The sequence below is a fragment of the Lepidochelys kempii genome, chromosome 6 (genome assembly GCF_965140265.1).
Source record: "Lepidochelys kempii isolate rLepKem1 chromosome 6, rLepKem1.hap2, whole genome shotgun sequence".
Classification (NCBI taxonomy): domain Eukaryota; kingdom Metazoa; phylum Chordata; order Testudines; family Cheloniidae; genus Lepidochelys; species Lepidochelys kempii.
In genome coordinates, this window is record NC_133261.1 from 63715268 (window position 1) to 63741277 (window position 26010).

At 42.2% G+C, this 26010-nt stretch overlaps 1 protein-coding gene across 22 annotated transcripts in view; it reads left to right on the forward strand.

Annotated features, from left to right (window-relative positions):
• GPHN (gephyrin) overlaps positions 1-26010 on the forward strand; it is a 590200-nt gene that overhangs the window by 544374 nt on the left and 19816 nt on the right. For 11 of the 22 annotated variants that reach the window (XM_073348352.1, XM_073348355.1, XM_073348358.1 and 8 more), the window contains one exon: positions 5082-5153. The exons of 10 other annotated variants lie outside the window; for them this stretch is intronic. In XM_073348352.1, coding sequence (XP_073204453.1) covers positions 5082-5153 — 72 coding nt within the window. Of the gene's footprint in view, positions 1-5081; positions 5154-5873; positions 5957-26010 lie in introns of those variants that run through there. One more of the 22 variants, XM_073348373.1, reaches the window with a different exon arrangement.

Consider the following 26010-nt stretch of genomic DNA (forward strand, 5'->3'; position numbering starts at 1 on the left):
AGAGTTTCTAAAACTGTGCAACAGGTTATCTTCTATAGCAGGTAACAAACTATCCAATGTGGCACAACCTGAGGGTGAAATTTTCATTTCTAAAGAGGACCAGTCATTTTGATGGTCCTCACGCAGGCATGAATTTCTCCTTGAATTAGCATTTCCGGAAAACTGTTTCTGAAGAGCACAGCACAGCATCAAACAGCAAGTGAATAGTGAGGAAGGTACCACTCTTGCTATATTTGATGGTACCATGAATCTTTATAATTTTAGCTGTTACACCTCCACGGTGGGAAAAAAACTACAACTCCAATCTGCTTCTGAGGCATGGGGTAAAATTTTCATAAGCCACCAAATTACTTAGGAGCCTAATTCCCATTTTCAAAAGTGACTTAGGGACTTAGAAGCCTATGTTCCATTGGCTTTCACTTTTGAAAATGAGACAAACTCCTAAATAATTTAGGCATTTTTAAAATGTTTATGTATAGTGTCCATTAGATGGAACAAAGTAGTTAAGTAGGAATTTGAGGGGGCAGTTAAAAGGTTTTCTCACAAGAATGAAGGTGCAAAACCATCTGAAGTAGAAAAGATTACTTGAGATTATCGTTTCCTTCTTGCAGAGAAGAAAAGGTTAATTTGAAAAACCTGGCAAAAAGGAGCAGAGAAGAAATATGAAAAAGCAGCCTGCTGAGAAATTACCAAAAGCTCGATTAGCCTACACTGAAATGTTAAAAACGTATACTGATAGTTCAAGTAAAAAAACAAAACAAATTAATTAATTAGCATAACAAGGTTTTCCAGTTTTAGTGTAGTATTTCTAATGTCCAAGATTGTGAATTTACCACGTAAAACAAAATAACACCCACTCCCTCTCTGGCAGAAATAATCTAAGGATCTATCTGACAGTGGTGCATTCTCTACTTTCTCCTGAGCTAATAAAATCATATTAGATGAATTCCCAGTGGCAGGAGAGGAAAAGGATTCTGCAGCAGTTACTAAATAAAAGGAAAAGAATAACACTCATATAGCTTAAAGTTTGTGTGTCAGGGAGTTCTGGAGAAATCCAAGATCTCTGCTTTTCAATGGTTACAATTCCCCTATAAAATAATAAAAATCGCTTAATTTATCTATTGATCTTACATCTTACATCAAAGCCCTGTATTGATATTGACTAAAAACTGTGAGGTAGCTAAATATTATCCCTATTTCACAGATGTAGAAATTTGAATTAAACAAGCCACTTTACCTCTCTTCCTCACTCAACAAAGTCAGTGACATCTCACAACTAGAACTCAAAGACTTCTTGATTTCCACTCCTATACTCCAAAGCATGCTGTCTCACATCTTTAAAAAACTGAAAGTGAAGTTCTCCCATGAAAAGTGTCAGGGACCCACAGCTGAACCCAGACCCAGCTTGTGGTCCTTAGCTGATTCAGCTAATGAATCTGGTCTTCTGATTGGCAGAAAACTCTAGCAGGCACATTCTCAAATACTGCAGCAGGTCTGGGTCTCTGGCTGTTCAACAGTATTCCATGCCTTCAGCTGTGTTTCTGATCCTCCTGTCAGTGCCTTCCTTGCTCCTGTCCCATGCTCCTTCTTCCTGGCTCGCAGTCCTGGTTTCTTCCCCTGGCTCCTGGTTTCTACTCCTGTCCCTGTTCTGGATGATAGTCTGGCTCTAAGCTTTGGCTTAGAGATTCCTGGTTCTTGCCTCTGGCTTTCACCCTGGACTTGGTATTTGGCTTCTGACCTCAGCTCTGACACTCGGTTCCTGATTCCTGGCTCTCAGCCATAGCTCATTCCCTGCGCTTGATAACTTGACTCCTGATTCAGGTGCTGACCACTAAGCTTGGTGACTACTGCTCCAACCACTAGGCTAGCCTCCCTGCCCACAGTCTTGTCCTTAACAAAAAGTGACTGCAAAAATGGTATGGTGAGGTTCAGTGTTTTTTCCCTTTCAATGACACCAGATCAGATTTGTTCTGTTTACATATAAAGCTGTTTTTCTAACTGTCAGTCCTGCAAATTCATTCTAGGATCTGAGAATCAATAACATTCTTTTCTTCTACTAGCTATTATGCCAGGGTCAGCTATTGCATTAAAAAAGCAGTTATATTTAGATTATGAGGTGAAAGATGATAGGGCTAAATGCAGAGTAAAATTCCTCTTTTTTCTCTCTCTCTCTCGCTCTTTCCTGAGACTGTAATGATCAGTTTCCAGAAACTTCTGTCAAGCTTTTCTAATCTTGACGTATTTAAATTGTGTAGCATAATTCAAAGCCCTTTAATTGCTTCTCATTGAAAAATGTTACTGCAACATTGCTTTGAATGTAAGTTTAATTTTTTTAAAATGATCACTCCAGGATATTTTAACAGCAAATAACGTCCTTCTTTAACCATTTGACTGCTTCTGTATCTACCAGTCAGAATGCTTCTGCTGCATCATGGAATATAGTACCTATATGTACTAACATTCCACTGATTTCAATTATATGTTAATGGATAATAGGTAGTAGTACACCAGGTACAGAAGATCAGCACTGAGAGGGTTAACGATTGATGAATAATATGGCAATGATTTAGAAGGATAGAATACTGGAAATTAGACTTTGGTTCTTTTGAAATGCTCTGTTTCAAATGAATTTAGAACTTGCTGGCCTATGAAAAGATGCTTTGGATTCCCTTATAACCAATTTTGTGGTTCTCAAACTTTTGTACTGGTGATGCCTTTCACATAGCAAGGCTCTGAGTGTGACCCCACCTTATAAATTAAAAATGCTTTTTATATATATTGAACACTATTATAAATGCTGGAGGTGAAACAGGGCTTGGGGGTGGAGGCTGACAGCTCGCGCTCCCCTTATGTAATAACCGCTTGACCCTCTAAGGATCACAACCCACAGTTTGAGGACCCCTTGTATCATTTAGACATGTCCATAGTCCCATACAGTCTTCTTGTAGCAGAAAATACTGGGTTACAGAATATTCTATGAGAGACAAGGTAGTTGGGGTACTATCTTTTATTAGACCAACTTCTGTTGGTGGAAGGTACAAGTTTTCGAGCTACAAAGAGCTCTTCTTCATGTCTGGAGAAGGAATCAGGCTGTCTGAGCTAAATACAAGTTGGGGCAGCTTGTTAAGTGGAAGGGACAGTCATTTGAAATGATGTGAGCAGTTGGGGGTTAGATTGTAATGCATAAAGGGTTTGAAGTGGGCAATTAAGGTTAACAGGCAGTGTGGTGTGCTACAAATTGTAATGAGCCATAAAACCAGTGTCCCTGTTAAGTCCATGATTTTTGGTATTTAGCACAGTTATGAATTTAAGTTCCCAGGTTCACCTTTTGAAGGTGTTGTGCAGGTTTCCCGTAAGGATAAGTATTGAAAGATCAGGCATAGAATGGTTGCTTTGAGACCAAGACAGCTACAACATATCCTGGGACCAACACAGCTACAACAACGCTGCAAACAGAATATTCTATAGACAATTTAGCAACCCCACTGAAAAAAATAAATTTGGTTCTTGACGCTCCTCTCTTTAATGCTGGAGACTGGAGCAGTGACCAGGATCAGGTGGGAACTTTGAAGGTGGCTTATTACAGCATTTCTTCCCCACCTCCTGAGCTGCATTGAGACTATATCTAGAAATGAAGGTACAGGTTGCCCTTTGACAAAAGCAATGGAATAAGAAATAAAACACTAAGACTAAAGCCTTCTTCAAGGATGGCTGTCCAAGGAAGCTCATCGAAGAGAAATTGACATCTAGATGTATAAACTACTAGTTTTTCAGAACAGCTTAGTTTCAGGATTTTTTTTCATGCATGCTGACATTGTTTAGCAAGTATCTGATCATATATAATGGAAATTTTTGCTGGAATGGCTAATGAGGACAAGCTACATATTATTAAGTCAATATACCTGAAAAAATTTTTAAGAAGATGGATTATATCTGCCGTATTCTTCTGCGGCATCCCTTGGCCCCTGAAAAGTATTAAACTTCTTGTTGTTCAAGAGTTGCAAAGCAATTTCTCACAGTTGCTGTGTCCATTTTGGTTTCAAACATCTTATTTTAATATTCCAGAAGATGCATTCTAAAGATTTCATATCAAGTTAATTGTCTTAAAAAAGAAGAGGGGGAGGAGAGAGAGAGATTAAAAGTACTTTTCTTTGTGAGGGAAATGAAATGTACTCATCTGTCATCTGATACCACAGAGTAAAAAATGGACTTTGGTTTGTTTTATATTTGTAGCACAAAGGGCCCCAAGCATCTGAAAACAGGGTCTCCCCAGCCAAATTGACTTGACCAGAGTACATGCTAATAGGAACACCACCTCCATAAGGTAGTAATTTAAAGTAAGACATCAGCTGGTTCAAGTTGGGTCCTAAAACCAGCTACCTTTCATTCTGGATACTTTTGTCTCTATTAGTCCTTCTCCCTCATAACAGCAGTTGTATCCTATAGTTGAGTAGAGGGGATCAGACAGACTCCTATGAGAATGAAGTGGTGCTGTAATCAATCAGTAAGGTAGAGAAGCAGGATGGATACTGCACCTTTCTTCCTTGCAATCAAGAACATGACATTTAACGTGCCTTTGAACCCATTTCCTGAGGAACAAGTTAGGTTTCCTGCATGGCAGTTCAATGCACAAACCACAAAACTTTAGGTTTGACCCAAAGTTTGCTTTCCCCTTCCTCTTACTTTACCTTTGTATGCCTCCACTAGGCATGTGAGAATTAAATATTTAGTTGGAGGCCTTCTCCAAAGATTGTCCATTTTCTGAAGTCCTTCACAAATCTGTGTGCTTAGCACCCTTCATTTTGATTTCTCTTGAAGTCAAGAGTGAAGAAGTTTCTTCCTAGACTCTGGAAGAAAACAAAACATGCTCACTATGCTCAGCAGCACTGTTGCTAGCAGATGGGCATGCTCAATGTCCTCAAATGCTTCCACGGCTTCTTCACATTTCATCCATGTGAGCAACCCTTTGAACATTCTGGGCCACTCAGGGGAATGTGGCTGGGCGTAGACCATTCCTTTCTCCCCAGGAGCCTCTCCTCTTCCCAGGCTCTTTACTCCCCTTCTGCTTCCTTTACCCTCAGGAAGCCAGATGCTTTTAAAGAAGAAGGGACACAGAGCTTCCAGAACACAGCGGAGACAGGCCTTCCAGATTGGTGAGCACCATTTTTAAAAGCACTTGAAACGTTCAGGCACATGCATGCCAGCACAGGCAGGGAAAACTAGAGGCTATTTGTGCAAAGCTTTGATCATGGAAAATACCAGTTATTGTTATACTAAATAACATTTTATCCTCACTGGTTGAGGACTGCTAGCACAAAATTGAATGTTTATGCACCATTGCACTGGCCCATATGGCACCCAAGACTTTGATAAAGTTAATGGTACTGCAACTGTTTCACATTCTGTTAGTACTGAGAATGCTGATATTATTCACCCATACCAGGAAACAACTTTATCCTTCAGGAGTTTGCCTTTTAAAGATAGCGCAAGTTAGGAATAAATTGTGTTATAGAGGCATTCCAGAGAGGTGCTACTTCACTGAAGTCATTATTACAACTCTTTAGTCATAATCACATCCATATCATGCCACTCGTTATCATGCCAATGCTGATAATTACTCCAGTAGGTCGACTTTAGATCTCATGGAGTCCATGGAACTATCTAGGGTGGTTTCTGCTCTGAAATACATATACCGTCATATATTGGATCTTATTTGGAGTCTGGATTAGGAAATAATGTAAGGTGAATGATGATTATATTCTTGTCATATACAGGGTTTACAATAGATAGTGATAAAAGAGGGCAAGAGCAACCTATCATAGCTTCTGTTAACAAAAGAGACCCTTTAGCATAATTTTAAATTCTACTTATAGAGCCAACAAACCAGAAATAATCAGAAAACTCATGAAAACCACTAAAACTCCAGCCTGAAACCATTAATTGTGAGTATCCTCATGAAAGTTAAGGGGACTAATTTTATAAGGGGACTACTTTTAAGGGCCCAGCTGCAGGGCTAGGGGCTTAATTCGCTAGTAGCCATTCCTTCTGATTACAAGGTATCTGCACAACATGTGAAAAATCTCACAGAAAAGACACATCTTCTCTGCATCCATCATTGGCTCAAGAATAATATCCTTAGCCCTTAGATGATGTGGATGAATTCAGCAACCCACTGTTCTTGTATCTGCAGTTGCTAAGGCAAGATTATCATAGCTCTGGGTTCTCCTCATAAAATTACCAGAACAGATAAACCGTATCAGAATCTCTCACTATGTTGTGCATATCTCTGAACTGTAGCAGCATGGTCTTCCCCTTTAAGGGTCAGGGGCCCAGGGAGCAGTCAATCCTGTTCTATAGAGGAGCCCAACAAGCAGTTGCTGGCATTCATTTGATGGAGCTGGACAACATCTAGTGATTAGGTTTGATGATTCCCAGATAGGGGATATAAAGAAAGGCCTCAGCTACATGAGGTTGCCTGGAACCAGGAGAGGGCTGGGTGTGCACTCTCTTGTGGCTGCAGCAGAAGGCTGCAAGAAGGCAGACAAGCCCTAAACACCCACTATGGGGAAGGTCTGGCCCATTAAGCTATCACAGGCCACACGGACTCACCATCTCAGTTAAGAACAGGACTGTTGCTTTTTCTTATTGTTCAGTTTTCCCAAGTTAAAGAATAAACAGAGCCCCGAGGTAAGAAATATAAACTGAACTGGGTGTGGCCAATTATCTGATCAGGTTCACCAGTCTACAGAACCCTTATAAACAGTTAGCTTCTAAGGAGGGCTATGAGAAAAGCCTCCTCATTTCTCCCCCACTACACACGCACTCTTCTTTAAGCAGATCTTGGCACGCAAGAGAATGTGGCCTAGAATTATAAAGCATCTCCAGCTCCCTATGTTGATTTGATGCCTGTCAGTGAAACTCTGAACAGGTGGCCTCAGGCAAAATCTAGTTTCTCTTTTGCCCCCTTTTCCCTTCTTATTTTTAGTAAACTGTAATTATTAAGCTTACTTGTATAATGTCATATTATGTTATGTACAAAAAAACCCTGTAACTTTTCCTATGACTTCTCTTCATATGTAAACATCTGTTTAAGACATGGCTGCTGACAAGGAGAGGTTTCAAAAATATCATGTTTGTACATACAAAATGTCTGTATCTGAGCAACACTGTTCATATCAGTTTTGCCTTGAAGAGGAGTGTGTAGTCTTGTGTGTATGTTTTTTTCTTTGTTTTAAACACCCTGAACTCAAGTTAATCAAGAGAGGTGTTTTGATGTTCTCTTACAGGAGAAACCCTTAACACTGAGGCTTTGGGTCCAGTGTAAATGGTCTCAAATTCATCATTCCAGCTTCTGTGATCTGACAGTCTCTAAGGACCAAATTCATTGCTGGCATAACCAGATATATCTCCCATGTACTTCAATGGGAGTTGTACCCACTCACACCAGGGATGAATTTGGCCCTCTATCTTTGTATTCATACTCAAATCTTAATCCTTACAAAAATGATTATAAAGTAAGAAACAGTTATAAGAAACTATGTCCAGTTGCCATGTATTAAACTATGAGGAGATTTCTGTGCCATTCTGTTGTTTTGAAGAACTTGGCACTGGTTAAATTATGAGCCCCATTTCTGTCTTGCAGCCATCTCTCAATGTATGGCATCTATCCCATCTTGCATAAGGGCTCTGGAAGAATATCAACTTTGGCACCATGTCTAGTCTTAGACCCACCTGTGCACTGTCATCTTTCTTAGTGCCAGCAACCTTTTTGGTATTATTACTTTGTATAGTAACAATCATCAGTAACATTCCCTTCCAACCACAGCTGAAAATGTTCCACCTCAGAAATGAAAACATTTGAGTGCATCCATATTATCTGTGAGGAAAAGGACAAAAAAGAACTTAACAGTCTTAATGGTCTCCAGACTCATAGGTGAAAACCCTCCTAACTTTTTGGAAGAATTAAGGGACCTGCTGGTAAGTATTATGCTGGAATCCTCAAGGGTCGCTGATCTCAGCTTCAGTTCACAGGCCAGGAATAATTTAGTATTTAATCTCCTGGTTCATATCGAAACCATGAGATTCTGTCCGGCTGTCTCTGGATTCTCACACTGGACCTGACCTGCTGCCTAGGATGGGCCTTTGGAGACACCACAAACACCCAACCTCCCTGGTCAGACCACTATCCACTATCCCCATCCAGGCAAAGGTCAGATCCTTGCATCCATCCTGCCAGGGAAAATCAAAGCTGGTTTGCCCTCAATAATTCTTGAATCCTTTACACTTTCAACTTGCCCTGGGAGAGCAAGCCACTCAGCCACAAAGCTAAGAATCACAAGTTGGTATGTCACTACCTGACAATCACTACTGTCAAAGCCTTGGCCCTGAGTTTCCCAGGTCACGAAGAAGATCACAATAGTTCACAGGTAAACTCCAGTGGATGGAAGTACACAAGCAGAAGACTAAAATGCTGATGACACGCAACCAGATCTGAATCCAGGTATCAACAGTATGATGACTTCCTACAGGATGATGCCACCACAGTAAAGAAACCTCTACCATCACCACCTCCTTTGTCTCTCTCTTCATTGTCTCTCTATCATTCTGTGTCAGTCTAATGGGTAGCTGCCAAAACAGTTCATAAATACACTGGAATAAAATAAGTTACTATTCAAATGTAGAGAAATGTTTTAAAGGAATTAGGAAGATCTCACAGATACATTCATGTCATTCTGAGAGCTCTGACATCTTTAGCCCACGGATGGAGGCATGAAGGAAAATTTTTCTCTAGGAAATACTATTCCTATTAGCAGTAACATCAGTTAGGAGGGTAGTAGAAGTTAATGCCTGAGCCTTTTAGCTGATATCTGACAAAGGATGGAATTTATACAGAACCCCTTTTTATCTAAGTAGCCTAAGTTAGTATCATTATTCCAGCTTTACCCTGAAAGTGACCGAGACAAAAAGCACCATTTTGAACACATGCAAAAAGGAAATAACAAAGAAGGTGAGAGGAATGGAATGCTGTCAGAACATTATAGAGCACACTGGAGAATTCTGAAACTCAGTTAATCTGATGAAATTATTTTTAAGGCCTCCATATGCTTCTATATCCACAACCAAAATGGATAAGGTTGTCTGAGGAAAACATATGAGCCAAAACAAACCCCTTCACATTCAAAAGTACACTCTGCAAGGGGAGTAGCTCTTTCTTTGGCCGAACTAGATAAGGTCATTATTCTACATCTGGAAGATTACTGATATGCAAAACATTCTTCTGACCCATGACAGCATAGTCCTAAAATGGGTGACATATCTTGCTTGCCTTTATGCCCAGCTGCATCCATGATTTTGCAATCTGCCACCTCTACTGAATGAACATGAGAAGACAAATAAATGTTAATCACCATGGGTCAAGTCCTTTTTCAGCCCTTCCTCAGAAAAAAATTTAATTGATCTCAATGAGAGTTTTGTCTGAGTAAAAAATAAGTTCTTCAGAACTTGGCCCCATGAAATTAATAACCTTTCCCTAACTGAAGTTTTCCTCCAGCACACACTTCCATCCTTATCTTTATGGAAAGGAGATGTTCCTTAATTTATCTCAGTCAAAACTGGGAGTTTGCTGTGATTATACAAGGGGAAGGAAGTCTTAAGGTGACTGAGGGAATTCCTAACAGGACTTAACAGCTTTTTACAAGCCATCTCCCATATTGGGAATTCCCTTAGCATGGGGAAGTCCCCAGGAAGTGTAGACTCACATAGCCAATTCTTAACTTCTCCAACCCCCTGCAATCCTCAGTACAGGAGGTGAGGAGGGGTGCAAAAGGGTTGTGGCTGGAGTATACTACACTCCAGCTATCCCCAAATCGGGGCTCATAGCCAGCTGGTGAAGTTTAGAATAGCCCTCCGGCTACTCTGATCTATGGTGCAGTTGATATAGAACCAGCTCCAGCATCACTGCAACCAGCTCCCTCACAGCCCCCAGGCTGTACCCATCCCTACAGCTCTACCTTCTATGATCTTATGAAAAAAACGTTTAATTCTTTAAACCTGTAACTGTCTTGTTTTTAAGTACGGTAGCTGGAGGCCAAGAAAGATGACCCAATTCTGCCTTCATCTACACAGGCATACATCTACAATACCTATGTTGCATGCAAATCTCCTTCTGTCTCTCACTCTCTCTCATGAATTTGTAAAGCACCCATCACAATAAATTCAAAGTGGTAAATGACCAACAGATATTGAAAGCTTCATTTGAGTGAATGAGACTTGTACAAAAGAGAACTCTGTGGAGATGGTCCAGGAAATCGGTAACGAGCTCTGAAAGTTGTAGCATGACAGCACCTTGATAATTCAGTCGCTGCTAAATGCTCCAGTTCAGTTTTGGAAACTCTGCTGATCGTGTTGCAGAATGGTAGGTGATGCTGCATGCTGTCTGTGTTGTTACTTGTTTTCCAGATTAAGTAGCATAACTGAATGATCTAACTGCATGAGTTTCAAACTGCTGATAAATGGGTTGTGTCACAGAAGGGGTTACCTGCTTTAAAAAACAAGTTATAGTAAAATCTCATTAAAAATCAACAACAGGATCAGCAAAAATGAGCTGTCTAGCAGACATTGGTCTCTATCTGAAGGTCAAACAAAATTGTACTATAAATTTGGGGATACTTTAAAGTGGTGCTTTTAGACACTGAATTGTTTATTGAAGGATTCTTTGGTGCAGTTTTATTCATCAAGATAAAATAAAACCTTTTGCAAGTTGGTGTATGTTTTGCTGATGTTTGCATCGCTTTCCAGTCAGGCTGCTGGTTCAAGCTATTGAGTTCCTTTGTACTTTTCTAGGTCAGCTTAAAGACAGCTCAGTAGTCATAACTATTGATATATGCTTTCTACATACTGGCCTGGAGGGCTGGAAGATTTCCATGATTGTAGAAAGGATTCCCATTCTGGAAAAATGCCATCGTCCAAACCTTTTCCAATCTGATTAAATCAAGTTGCACTTCTACATCAGCTTGTTAGATTTGTATTGCATGCTGCTGCTGCCAAGTTACAGCCTATCCTCAGCCTCCATACCAGAATGTATTGTGCAGTCTGCTCTGCAAAAGAGAGAGAGGAGGGGCAATAAAACACACAGCAAAACTGGTGATGTGCTTGTTAAATTGGCACAGTTAGCAGAGAATATTAAAATAGACTTAACAGCACACTGACTCTTTAAGCAAAGCGCAATGTCTGCAGTTTCCAAAATATGTAAACAAAGCACATCCCTGCTTCTTAGTGCAGAAGTAATCTGCTGAAAGTGGGGATTTCTAATTATCCAGGGAAGTTTGGATCTCTGCTTAATTAGCTACATGCACAGCTTCATAAATTTCATATTTTCCTTACAGAGAAAATATTCTCATCAGCTCTATCTCCAGTACATACAAAGTTGTAAGTAGCAATAAAATACAAAGATTATGATTTGTGAATCTGTATTACCAATGTACTGTTCTTTTGTGTCAAAAAAGCTGCATTATTTTCTCATGTGAGTCTTTCCCATGGAAAACTCATTTAGGTGTAAGTTACTTATCTGCTCTTCTTCACCATAATATCTTAGTACGTGGCCTAATTTCTCAGTGAAGGAAATGTCCAGGAATGGCATTTTCAACCAAACATATGAAATGATTTGCCATGCCAGATCAGATCATTAGTCCATCAAATCCAGTATCCTGACTCTAGCAATAGTTGGTGTTTTCAGAGTAAGCCCAAAATCTCCAATCTGTACCTGCCCAATTAAGCAGTGGTGTAAACAGGGTTTTTATCCCGCACTTCTCATAGACTGTATTATGCCCTGAAGAATGTTGTTGATCCTGTTCTTAACATGTCCACTTACAAATGTTATTTTGCCTTTTATTTTAGAATCCAAGTACTTTCCAAATACTTTTTCTTTCCCCATCTATCCAGAACGAAGCTGTTCATTGTTTGTACAGAAGATGAAGCGAGAGACAAAATTAACAGCTGTTGTCTGGCTGTGATTTAAATATTTTTTTAAATGCCATTCAAATGTTAAAACTTTGCCTTCATAATGACAACTCAGCCGGCAAACTCCTTCAGTTTATAATAATAACAATAATAATAAATAATAAATTAATATAATATAATAGTTATGTAGTGTTTTTCATCCTCAAGGATTGTAAAGTATTTTGTAAACATAGCTAAAAGGAATGTGGAATAGTGTGGTTATAAAGATTTTATAAGGTATGAGCTGTGGATGCCCTATATTACTCAACTGGTGAAGCCAAGGGTGAGTTATGCAGGTCATCCCAAAAGAATTGTAATAAAACCCTTACACAAATCAAACAATCAAGGACTTTTTATATGACTCATGTTAAAGAAAAACTTCCAAATTTTCAGAAAAGTTTAATTTACCCCTGAATTACTCTAGTTTTAAGATAGCATAATGCCATTGAAATTAGTGGCATTATGCCATCATAAAACTGAAGTAAGAGTGGTGAATTGAACTGTCAATGAGCGTTATTTTTCATCTTCCTTTATCATTGTTATTTTATGTATTTATTTTGATTTATACATAAAAATAGCTAAAAGAGCTCCTATTCTATTGCTCTAAGTGACTTTGACAACAACTAAATATGCATTTACACATTTTTTACAACTCCCTCCAACAATAACTAATAAATACCGAATTGCTGTTAACCCACATTCCTTGCTATGCTTACAATTCCTTACCCCTTCCCAAAAGCTAGTCAGAATAGATGGCCTTTGCAGCATTCCCTTAAGAATAGATTTGGGCTGTTTTAGACTGAGGGTGAATGTGGGTTCCAAATTAATGAGCCCGTGATGAGAATACCCTGCTAGAAACTCACTCTCTTCTATAAAAAGAGGGCTCTAGCTCAAGCCTCTTTTGACCACAGCTGCAATGGTATAGCATAGGGAGAGACGTGGATATAAAAAAGAAACCTTCACAATATCCTAGCCATATATAAATAAAAAAAGCTGTCCTTGCTGTTGCTACTACCTGACCACCTAGTAGCAGCTGGTAATCTAGCCCAATCCTTAGATCGTGGACATGAACAACAAAAACAGGACATGAACCCTCAAACTATGGGGCAGATACTAGCTTTACCATATCTTCTGGTCACCTCAACCAACAACCCAGTCTTACCCAGACCTAGTTTCAGCCAGCTAGACCTCTCCCATTCCTCTATCATCCAGACCTTGGGTAAGGCGATTCACTTCTCTGGTTGGGTCTGATATGACTGGTTTTCAGAGCTAGGTATCATCAGCACACAGAAGGCCCAGCGATCCATGTCTTCTCATTAACTCTTCCAACAGCCATCTAGCCACATTAAACAAATGGGGTGACAAAATAAAATTCTACAGAACCCCAAATTAGAATACCCTCAACAGCAGGAGTAATTGTCCACTACCAGCCTTTGAGAAATTAAGCAAGATAAGAATAAAGCCACCCAAAATAGTCCCACATACTCTCACTTGGGTCTGCAGGTGAGTCAACACCACCTCATTGTATCAAAGGCAACTCCTAAACTGGAAAATATCAGCATGGACACCTGACAATTATCTGTTGCCAGGAGGAGATCCAGCCAACAATGCAACCCACACAGCCTCCATGCTGTATCTGTATCTCAGTCTGTACCCAAGCGGACAAGGGTCAAGGAGAACTGGGACAACTAGATATTGGGAGAGTTATCTTAATCAAAATTGGAAGATTAGATATAGAGTGATAATTGGTCACATCACCAAAATCAAGCGATTGTTTTATGAACAGCAGCTGCACATGTGCTTTTTCAAGGGAAGCTGGCATTCAACTCATCTTCAAGGATTCACTAATATTTTCCATCAACAGTTCCTCCCCATTGGCCTCCAGAAACCAGGAAAGACCTGAGTCTCAAGCACAGGTTGTTGAATAAAGTGATCCTAGTACCTTAGACTCTAGAGGGTGACACTGGCCAAAACTCCCATCAGAGAAGCCTTTTCATTTGTCTTCTCAAGAACACACACTTTCACACAGAGGGAGACAGTTTTGCTTGAATCTCAGCAATTTTAAATGCAAGTTAAAAATAAATTTCCTCATAAGTGGAACTTAAATTAGCCACCAAGTGTAGGCAGCTTGAATTAATCAAGCGGCCCAGTATTAAAAACAAACCTGCTTATCAATATTTTGCAGATGCTGTCATGGAGTCACGTGCCTCGCACATAGCCACCCCCGGGCAGTGTGTATCACAGGCCAGAGGAGGCTGAGCCTCCCCAAACAGCCCGGCATGGCCCCGCCCATGCTTCTCCACAGGCCCTCTCCTGGCTGCTTCCAGTTCCCACTCTTCCCCTGTGGCCCAGGCTGTGGCTGGAGTGGGCTGGCCCGGGCTGGGGATGCTCCGGTAGCCTGGGGCGGGGGTGCCGGTGGCCATGGTGGGAGTGCTCTGGGCTCCAGCAGGGGAGAGGGGGCAGAAAGGGTGGGGGAGGGAGGAGGCCTTGGGCAGAAGGGGAGGGGCCAGGGGCTAGCCTCCCCCAACGGGTGGTTCACCGCTGCCCATGCAGCCACCTTAAAAAAAATCTTTATTGCAGTCAATTGACTGTGGGCTCCATGGCACCATCAGCACTCTCTGTCTTTCCTCCTGCTTCACTTTGTTGCAAGCCATCTATAAACCAAGGTGACCTTTAAGGCCAAAGCCAGGGGAGAGGGTGAAAATGAGGGGCACTGATAGAGAATGGTCTATCAGAGGAAATTTCTTCTCCCAAGCCGTCCGGAAATATTCAGGTTTGAATAGTTTCTGAAGGCAGACTCTTGGAACAGGCCCCTCATCCAGATGAGGAGGTATTCCTCATATTGAATTGAAGTAATGGTTGGTCCATGACATGAATTTCCAAATTCCCTATATCCAATCCCAACCCAAAAACCAGCAGTTACTTTGTGGTTAGTAGCATACTGAATAAGAAGTATTGTGGCAGAGAAGCCAAGCACACAATCTCAGAAATTAATCAATCTTCCATTGGTTCAGGATTGTTCCATACACTGTGTATGTGTGTCAAGGGGTGGGGGCACTAGTTTATGTTAAAGGAACTCACATGTAAATGCTGTAGATGTAAACTGATTATAAATTAGCTAACTTCAATATTTTGGAAGTTCTGTATGGTTTCTTCTGCTCTGCTGTGTTTAGTCTGTATTAGTCGGAAGCTTCACCCCTCCATGCTCCCAATTCACATAGTAGCATCAGTACTAATGTTAGTCATTATCCTCAGATAGTTGTTCAACATGTCAAAAATGAAAACTGAAATGTGTGTGTAAGAAAAAGATTGCTGGTGTATTAGAGACAGAATTAGGAATTGAGTTTGTTTTTATTTTTCAATATCTGTCTTTTAGTTGCATCACATCAGACTCCTCAAATATGGAGAGTCTTTATACCAACATGTTTTCCCACCACCACACTGTTTCCCATGAAAAGTACAGAGAGGCTTGTAATGTGTGTAGCAGAATGTGAAAAAGTGTGTATGTTCTAGAGGATGCAGATATGTGAATGGCTTTATCAGAGTCCTGTAGTGGAGATGAGAAGCAAGTTTCAGACAATATAAAGTTGAAGGTTTTTTTATGCCTAATTATGTCATGTTTTGGTTCCATTGTTGTACATATTGAATAAATTGGACTGGTGATGAACAGGATTATAGTATGTAATTTTAATCAATGGGTTTTCTTTGTGAACCACAGAGGTCCTTCTTCCTACAGTGAGTCTCTGGAAAATAATACTGAGATTAAAGAAATGTCATGTTTAAAAAAATACTAAAGATCATAAACACAATAAGTGAATCACTAATTATGAAGCCTGTCATCTGATTTCTTTGGTCTGTTTGCTGAGACCACCAGCAAGGTGGCCAATTAGTGCCTAATGTAGTGGGTATTGTGATGTGGCTATCTATCCATGAGGCACAAAACTAACATAGCTAATTTTCTATAGCCTGGACTAGCCGTCAGATACTGGTGACTTTTGATTATTACTAACCTAAATTGAATAAAAATGACTGTCCGCAGCCTATTACCCTCCATTGGAGCCATCCAGTCTCCCAGAGAGAATATTCCCACCAGCATGGAGACAAATAAGAGGGGACATGCTAAAAGTATATAATGAATGGTAGAGAGAAGGTAGACCAGGAACGTCTATTCTCCCTGTCTTGTGCAAAGAAGAGCAAGAAGACTTTCAGTGAAATTAAAAGGTGGCAAATCCACAACTGATCAGAGGAAATACTTTTTCAATAATGCATAACTAGACTCTGGAACTCATTGCCTCAAGAATTTAGCAAGATTCTAACGTGATTGTATATTCATATGGATCTCAAGAATATCCAGACTCGTAATTCTTCTTCAAGTTATTGTCCCTACGGGTGCTCCATGTCAGGCTGTGCATGTGCCTGTTCCCTCCTGATCTGAGATTTTGTCAGTCGTGTCCACAGGTCCAGCCTGTGCCCAACACCCTCATACTCTGATGCAAGGATATACAGGGAGGGGTGGACCTGCACCACCACTCCAGTTCCTTCTCCATCACCTGTGTCTTGAGATGGAAAATCAGTGTCAGCTTACTAGCTGACCCAGCTTGTTACTCTTCTGTCTTATTTGTCTTCAATGCCTGGGCCAGACGGCAGCATGTACGTTTGTATCACCCCTGGCAAGACTACACTTGTGATGTCTCCACACCTACCTCAGGTCTGCCTACACCCACAACAAGCACAACGTGTCCAAGCAGGTGTCAATACCTGTGAGGTTCCTTGACCGCCTCAGCTAGTGGAAGGATCCCCTGAAGGTTTGTGTGGGAATTCCATTCGTACATACTTCCACCACAAAGATCATCAAAAGCACTGCCTCCATTCTAGGGTGAGATGCTCATTCCAGGATTTCACAGCCCAAGGCAAATGGACCCCCCAAAAAATGTCTTTCCATATCAGCATTCTCAGACTCAAAGCAGTCCTTTATGCTTGCAGCAACTTCCTAACCAGCATCAGGAGCCACTCACAGTAATGCTAGACAACAGAGTTGCAATCTATTATATAAATCACCAAGGAGGTGCAAGATCCCAGGCTTTATATGCAGAGTCCATAAAATTACGGAATTGCTGCATATCCTACTGCATAGAGATCTCAGCGATTAATGATGATTATTAATGATTTGGAGGATGGCGTGGACTGCACCCTCAGCAAGTTTGCAGATGACACTAAACTGGGAGGAGTGGTAGATACGCTGGAGGGGAGGGATAGGATACAGAGGGATCTAGACAAATTAGAGGATTGGGCCAAAAGAAATCTGATGAGGTTCAACAAGGACAAGTGCAGAGTCCTGCACTTAGGACAGAAGAAGCCCATGCATTGCTACAGACTAGGGACCGAATGGCTAGGCAGCGGTTCTGCAGAAAAGGACCTAGGGGTTACAGTGGACGAGAAGCTGGATATGAGTCAACAGTGTGCCCTTGTTGCGAAGAAGGCTAATGGCATTTTGGGCTGTATAAGTAGGGGCACTGCCAGCAGATCGAGGGACATGATCATTCCCCTCTATTCGACATTGGTGAGGCCTCATCTGGAGTACTGTGTCCAGTTTTGGGCCCCACACTACAAGAAGGATGTGGAAAAATTGGAAAGAGTCCAGCAGAGGGCAACAAAAATGATTAGGTGACTGGAGCACATGACTTATGAGGAGAGGCTGATGTAACTGGGATTGTTTAGTCTGCAGAAGAGAAGAATGAGGGGGGATTTGATAGCTGCTTTCAACTACCTGAAAGGGAGTTCCAAAGAGGATGGATCTAGACTGTTCTCAGTGGTAGCAGATGACAGGACAAGGAGTAATGGTCTCAAGTTGCAGTGGGGGAGGTTTAGGTTGGATATTAGGAAAATCTTTTTCACTAGGAGGGTGGTGAAGCACTGGAATGCGTTACCTAGGGAGGTGGTGGAATCTCCTTCCATTGAGGTTTTTAAGGTCAGGCTTGACAAAGTCCTGGCTGGGATGATTTAGTTGGGGATTGGTCCTGCTTTGAGCAGGAGGCTGGACTAGATGACCTCCTGAGGTCTCTTTCAACCCTGATATTCTATGATTCTACGATTCTATCAGGGCTACAGAACGCCATAGCAGACTGCCTGAGCAGCCATTTCCATCTCTTCGTAACACCATTTAATGTGAAGTGCCAGCACTTCTGCTCAAGGAGTCAACATGGTCGCAACTTGCTCGGAGATGCCCTCCTTCTCCTGAGGCCATGTGTCCTATTTTATGCTTACCCTGCAATGCCATTGCTCCTCAAATTCCTGAACAAACTGCAACAAGAGAGATTGATGTCCATTCTTATAGCACCATAATGGCCAACACTTGTTTGGTTCCCAGATCTACTTCACCTATCCCTGAAGCTACCTGTTTGTCTTCCTCTGACAGTGAACCTTCTGACTCAAGAGTTCAGCACCATGACCCACCCCAACCTCTCATCATTGCACCTCAAAGCCTGGCTCCGTATGCTCTCTGGCATAGAACAGGCTTGCTCTGCAGAGGTTCAGATAGTTCTGCTGAATAGTATAAAACCCGCCACAAGGACAACTTACCTTCAGAAATTGAAATGTTTTCAAGTGTGGTGTGCCCAATGATCCATATCTTCTCTCAAGTGTTTCCTCACACACATTCTAGATTTCCTGCAAAATTTAAAAACCATGGGTTTACTTCTGAGCTCAGTTAAGGTTCACCTGGCTGCCACTGCAGCCTTTCACCTCCCCACATCAAGGCATTTTCAGTCTTTGCTCAGACGACCACTGTGAGATTCATTAAGGGTCTATTTAACCTTTTCTTCCCATCAAAAAACCTCCTCCACAGTGTGATCTCAAAGAGAAAACTGCCATTTGAACCTATGGGGAGTTGTTCTCTCCTTCATTTTTCTTTTAAATCCTCATAGCCATCCCCATCGCCAGAAGAGTTGGGTAGGACTCTTTTGGTTGACCCACTGTACAGGATGTTTTATGGCAACAAGGTGACAATACATCCCCACCCTCGCTTTCTACCAAAAGTTTCATCATAATTTCACATTAATTAGGACATTCATCTACCAGTGTTTTGACCCAAACCTCACTCCACCAGAGAGAGAAGCCAGTCTCTAGACACTGGATGTAAGAAGAGCTCTCACCTTTTACCTTGATAGGACTAAGCCTTTCAGGGCTTTTCCCAGACTCTTTACTTCCATCTGGAAAAATTGAAAGGACACCCAATGTCAACCCTAAGATTGCGAAAATGGGTTTCGAGATGCATCTTGAGCTGTCACAATGCCGCAGATACACATCCTTCATTTAGGGTGACTGCCTATTCCACCACGGCTCAGTCTACCCCTGTGGCCTTATTGAAGACCAGATCTATCTTGGACATTTTCAAAGTCCACCACCTAGTCTTCAGTGCACACATTTTCCGAGCACTATACAATTGTGCATGCTTCTAGAGCTGCCATGGCCTTTGGTGAGGTTATTCTATAGTCTGTATTGCATCTGTCTCTTCAGCATCCTTCTTCATAATTGAGGTACTGCTTGGGAATCTCCTGATGTGGCACACTTATAGGAACAATTACTCAAATAAAAAGAAAAGAGGTTACTTAACTTGTTCAGAAACTGGCGTTCTTTGAGATGTTTATCCCTACAGATTCTCCACTACCTGCCTGCCTTCCCCTCTACTTTTGAGTCATTTTTTGTGGGCTTCATGGTCGAAAAGGAACTGGAGCGGCAGCAGGTCCACCTATCCCTATATATCCTCTTACAAGGGCATGAGGATATGTAGGGCTCAGGCACAGACTCATGGACGCTACTGACAAAATCTCCAATCAGGAGAGCATGGATGCACGCAAATCTTGAAGTGGACCATTCATAGGGACAAAACATGTCAGAGAACTCCAGTTACTGTACAAGGAAAGTAACCTCTCCTTCATGATGATAAATATTTTGGAAGGGATATTAAATCTCATGTTTCAGGGCTTAAGACAATCTCTGACTATTAGAAATCAGAATGAGATGCAATGTGGGGGCATATTTTCTCACATCTGCCTCCTGCAAGGTTTTGATACTTTCCTCTGAAGCTTCTGGTAGTGGTCACTGTTAGAGACAGGCTACTAACCTAGATGGACTATGTGTATAATGAAGTATGGCAATTCCTTAGTTCCACCATAATGGCCCATTATTCTTCACAGGCTCCTGGAAATGAGTATTTGCAGATGGGATCTTGTTCTGTTATCAGTTTTATCAGTGTCCAGGCTGAAATTCCTTTTGAAGTTTTTAAGGTCAGGCTTGACAAAGTCCTGGGTGAGATGATTTAGTTGGTCCTGCTTTGAGCAGGGGGTTGGACTAGATGACCTCCCGAGGTCTCTTCCAACCCTAATATTCTATGATTCTATGGGTATGTCTACACTACGAAATTAGGTCGAATTTATAGAAGTCGGTTTTTTAGAAATCGGTTTTATATATTCAAGTGTGTGTGTCCCCACAGAAAATGCTCTAAGTGCATTAAGTGCATTAACTCGGCGGAGTGCTTCCACAGTACCGAGGCAAGCGTCGACGTCCGGAGCATTGCACTGTGGGTAGCTATCCCACAGTTCCCACAGTCTCCACTACCCATTGGAATTCTGGGTGGAGATCCCAATGCCTGGTGGGGCTAAAACATTGTCACAGGTGGTTCTGGGTACATGTCATCAGGCCCCCCTTCCCTCCCTCCCTCCGTGAAAGAAAGGGAAGACAATCGTTTTGCGCTTTTTTTCCTGGATTACCCGTGCAGACGCCATACCACAGCAAGCATGGAGCCCGCTCAGCTCACCGTCACCATATGTCTCCTGGGTGCTGGCAGACGTGGTACTGCATTGCTACACAGCAGCAGCAACCCATTGCCTTATGGCAGCAGACGGTACAGTAGGACTGGTAGCCGTCATCGTCATGTCCGAGATGCTCCTGGTCGCCTCTGTGAGGTCGATCAGGAGCGCCTGGGCAGACATGGGCGCAGGGACTAAATTTGGAGTGACTTGATCAGGTCATTATCTTTAGTCCTGCAGTCAGTCCTATTGAACCATCCTATGGTGAGCAGGCAGGCGATACGGATTGCTAGCAGTCCTATTGTACCATCTTCTGCCGAGCAGCCACGAGATGTGGATGGCATGCAGTCCTTCTGCACCATCTGCTGCCAGCCAAAGATGTAAAAGATAGATGGAGTGTATCAAAACAAGAAATAGACCAGATTCGTTTTGTACTCATTTGCAACCCCCCCCCCCCCCCCGCCGCCCCCGTCTAGGGGACTCATTCCTCTAGGTCACACTGCAGTCACTCACAGAGAAGGTGCAGCGAGGTAAATCTAGCCATGTATCAATCAGAGGCCAGACCAACCTGCTTGTTCCAATAAGAACAGTAACTTAGGTGCACCATTTCTTATTGGAACCCTCCGTGAAGTCCTGCCTGAAATACTCCTTGATGTAAAGCCACCCCCTTTGTTGATTTTAACTCCCTGTAAGCCAACCCTGTAAGCCATGTCGTCAGTCACCCCTCCCTGCGTCAGAGCAACGGCAGACAATCGTGCATCTGAGTTGAGAGTGTTGTCCAGAGCAGTCACAATGGAGCACTCTGGGATAGCTCCCGGAGGCCAATACCGTCGAATTGTGTCCACAGTACCCCAAATTCGACCCGGCAAGGCCGATTTAAGCGCTAATCCACTTGTTAGGGGTGGAGTAAGGAAATCGATTTTAAGAGCCCTTTAAGTCGAAATAAAGGGTTTCATCATGTGGATGGGTGCAGGTTTACATCGATTTAACACTGCTAAATTCGACCTAAAGTCCTAGTGTAGACCAGGGCTATGATTCTAAGTAAAGGGTAGGGCATTTTTAGCAGATCTTCATATGTGAAATGAAACCAGAGGAAATCAGAATGAGCTCAGGGATGACCACTTTTAAGCTTACTTAAAAACCTGCCTTTTTTGCAGAAGCCTTCTTACAATGATAATATATTGCCGGGGGTGGGGAGTGCAGGGCAAAGAAAGAAGGGAAAGATTCTGAGGTTTAACTCAGAAAGATGGCAAGAGCAGGGTCTGTTATGGCCTAAAATTGATGTTAATAGGAATTCTGAATTCAGAGGCTAGATCAGATGTGGGCAAACTATGGCCCGCGGGCCACATCCGGCCCACGGGACCATCGTGCCTGGTCCTTGAGCTCCCGGCCGGGGAGGCTAGCCCTCCCTCCCTTCCCCCCGCAACTATGCCGCTGCACAGGCAACACTATGGGTGGCGGGGGCTGCGTGCTTCTGCAGGTCAGCACGGCAGTGTGTCTGACTCCGGCCGAGTGGCGCAGCTGCTAGATGTGCTGCTCTGAGCGGCGTGATAAGGGGGCCGGGCCCAAGGGGTTGGATAAGGGGCAGGGGATCCCGGGGGGCGGGCAGGGGATGGGGGCAGTTGGATGAGGTGAAGGTTATGGGGGGCAGGTAGGGGATGGGGAACAGGGGCAGTTGGATAGGCATGTCAGGGGATGGGGGTGTGGATGGGGTCGGGGCAGTCAGGGGACAGGGAGCGGGGGGGGTTGGATAGGGGGTGGGGTCCCAGGGGAGTGGTTAGCGTCGGGGGGGGGGGTCTCGGGTGGGGCTGGTCAGGGGACAAGGAGTTGATGGGTCAGGAGTTCTGAGCAGGGCAGCGAGGGGGTGGGAAGTGGGAGGGGTCGGCTGGGGGCAGGGGCCAGGCTGTTTGGGGAGGCACAGTCTTCCCTACCCAGCCCTCCATACAGTTTTGCAACTCCGATGTGGCCCTTGGGCCAAAAAGTTTGCCCCCACCCCGGGCTGGATTCTACACAGATAAAGGCTTCATAACTGTGATAGACAAATTTCATTAGCTGGTTTGCAGATAACTCAGGCTAAATAATCTTGGTGTGATTTCACAATTAATATTTCAATTCATAAGTCAAGACAAAGCACAATATCCATTAGAGAGCAGTATAGACATTCTGACCAAGATTTTCAAAAATAGGAACTTTAATTTAGACTCCCAGTTCCATATTAAAGTACTTAAATATGTGACCTGACTTTCAAAAGTTCTGACAACTCAGCAACTTCCATTAATCTCAACGAGTGCTGCTGGAAGCTGATCACTTTTGCAATTCAGGCTTCTTATTTAGGCACTTAAATATGGATTTGGGAGACTAACTTTAGGCTCCTATTTTTTGAAATCTTGGCCACCATGTGAAATTGAAATAGTAAGAGGGGTTTATACGGAGATCAAAATCCTCCACTCACAATTCTTAAATCATACAGATTCTATTTAACTAAAACAAAGAGATTTTGTCTTTTTGTGGGGTTTTTTCGTCCCAGCTGGTTTCTCTTTCCTTGAGCAAAGCACCTTAAATTCCTGTACCTCCCAGCTGTAGTATAGTCATATCCCATGTGTCCACCTATGAGGTCTGTGCAGTGAGGAGGCTCAGTAAGTGTCCACACTGTAAGCACTAAAACTGGGGAGCTGCTCCAGCCATGGTTTGCAGGGAGAAGGAGGAGGTCTGAGGCTGAAGGTCTGCTGTGAGCTCCATCATTAGCCCCAAAGACATTTGGGGCAGTAAGAGATCAGCAGCCCCTCATGACTTTGGGAGGAATGCGAAGGTGAGCAGCTACAGAGACCTTTGTTGAAAGGGGAAAGCAGCCAAAGTTGTGGGTACAGAAGAGCAAGAGAACTGCATTTCTGGTCTTTTCTGTGTAACATTGAATGAATTCTGGGAAACATGGCCTTGGGAGGAAAATGTGGGTAGTTTGGGGGGGTCAGAAACAGAAACTATTTGGGAACACCTGCTCTAAATTTATGCTTTTGAACATGAGGACAGAACAGATGAAAAATCTGATGCTGAAGATTGCTAAACACTACAGTTTGTTATGGAGTGTTGAATGGAAATCCTACATAAACAAAACACCAGAAAAATGGAGTGGGTAGTATCATATGTCTGCAGAAGTTTAAGGGGAAAGAGTTTGAATGTAATATATTGGAGAAAAATTATTCTAGTGTTTATTTTATGTAAACTTTGTAGGGGGGTTTTGGTCAGTGCCACTGTGTTTTATCTACTATGTACTATAAGGGGCAATTGACGTAATACCATGTACTGGAAGATACACTAATTTGCTCATAATCGGAGTCAGCCATATACTGGAAGGGCTGGTTATTTCAGTTAATGTTCCCCCTATATTGGCAAAGTACAACTCTTTATTACCAATGTCTGTTATTTATCAGCCCCTAACCATTTTCCTGCACACCCAACCTCCACCCACACCAAACAGTATTGCCTGTGAATTTTCCTAGTCAGTGTATGGGTCTACCCTTCAGTTGTATGTAATGACTGGTGGGTAGCAAGTCATTGTGGCTCTCCAGCAGTTTGCAACAGCATCCTAGCATCTCTGGTGTACAACTATATAAACAGAAGAAAGGATAGATGGTTTGGAACTTGGAAGTTATTTTAATCCATGTCACTCAGATTTGAAGATGAAAGTTTGGATACTTAACAATAAATAGGAGTACTTGTGGCACCTTAGAGACTAACAAATTTATTTGAGCATAAGTTTCATCAAGTGAGCTGTAGCTCACGAAAGCTTATGCTCAAATAAATTTGTTAGTCTCTAAGGTGCAACAAGTACTCCTTTTCTTTTTGCGGATACAAACTAACACGACTGCTACTCTGACACTTAACAATAAATGTTTATTTTTAAAAAAATAAGATGTCAGCATGATAGTGAAGAACGGATTGGTTAGATATGTTATTAAGGGTCCTTTCATTACTTAGGCCCATTTACATTATTTTCACCATTAAATACAGTGTATTCCTGATTCTACATCAATCTGAATCTCTACTTCAACATAGGATGCAAAGTATTTATCTGTTTGAAGCGCTCGGCGTGTGAACCTGTGTCTATTCTAGTGTATGTTATGTTGGGAGACAGCCCGACTTTCCCTTGGTTGACTGTGGAATAAAACTAGCAAAAAAGCTTGGAAATTGGGATTGACTTTAGACAATGTGCTGAGGACCAAGCAAAGGGATCACTCTCACCTTTTTTTATCTTTATTAATGGATTTATTGCTCATGACAATGGGAGACTAATAGCATGGACTAGAGCCTGGCAAAGTGTAGTCAGGCACTTTGCAAACTTCCCACAAACAACTGTTCCAATACACCTAAATCCTAACCTGAAGGTAATTTTGCTTTTCCAGTGCTAGATCCCCTTATGCTGCTCTGCCAGTACACCTCAGTCCTAACCTGTAGTGCCCCCTATTGCTCTAGTCCTGCACATTTATATACCTCTACCAATGATCCTATAGACCTCTTGGCAAGAACTGTATCAATAGACCACTTGGCCAGAACTATATCAAATTACGTGGTGTTTGATTAGATCACTTGCTCATGAGTAAAAGTGGCTAATCTACTTAAGAAGGGAGTGCAGTCTTATGAAAGAAAACAGAGAATGGTGTAACACTACTGCAAAAAAAAAGCAAACATAATTTTGGGATGTATTAGCAGGAATATTGTAAGCAAGACACAAGAAGTAATTGTTCTGCTCTACTCCGTGCTGATTAGGCCTCAATTGTAGTATTGTGTCCACTTCTGAGTGCCACATTTCAGGAATGATGTGGACAAATTGTAGAAAGTCCAGAGAAGAGTACCAAAAATGATTAAAGGTCTAGAAAACATGACCTACGAGGGAAGATTGAAAAAACTGGATTTGTTTAGTCTGCAGAAGAGAAGACTGAGAGGGGCATGACAATAGTCTTCAAAAACATAAAAGGTTGTTACAAGGAGGCAGGACAAAAATTGTTCTCCTTAACCTCAATATAGGACAAGAAACAATGGTCTTAAATTACAGCAATGGCGATTTAGGTTTCACATTAGGAAAAACTTCCTAACTGTCAGGGTGATTAAGCATTGGAATAAAATGCCTAGGGAGATTGTGGAATCTCCGTCATTGGAGATTTTTAAGAGCAGGTTAGACAAACACCTATCAGAGATGGTGCAGATCAGA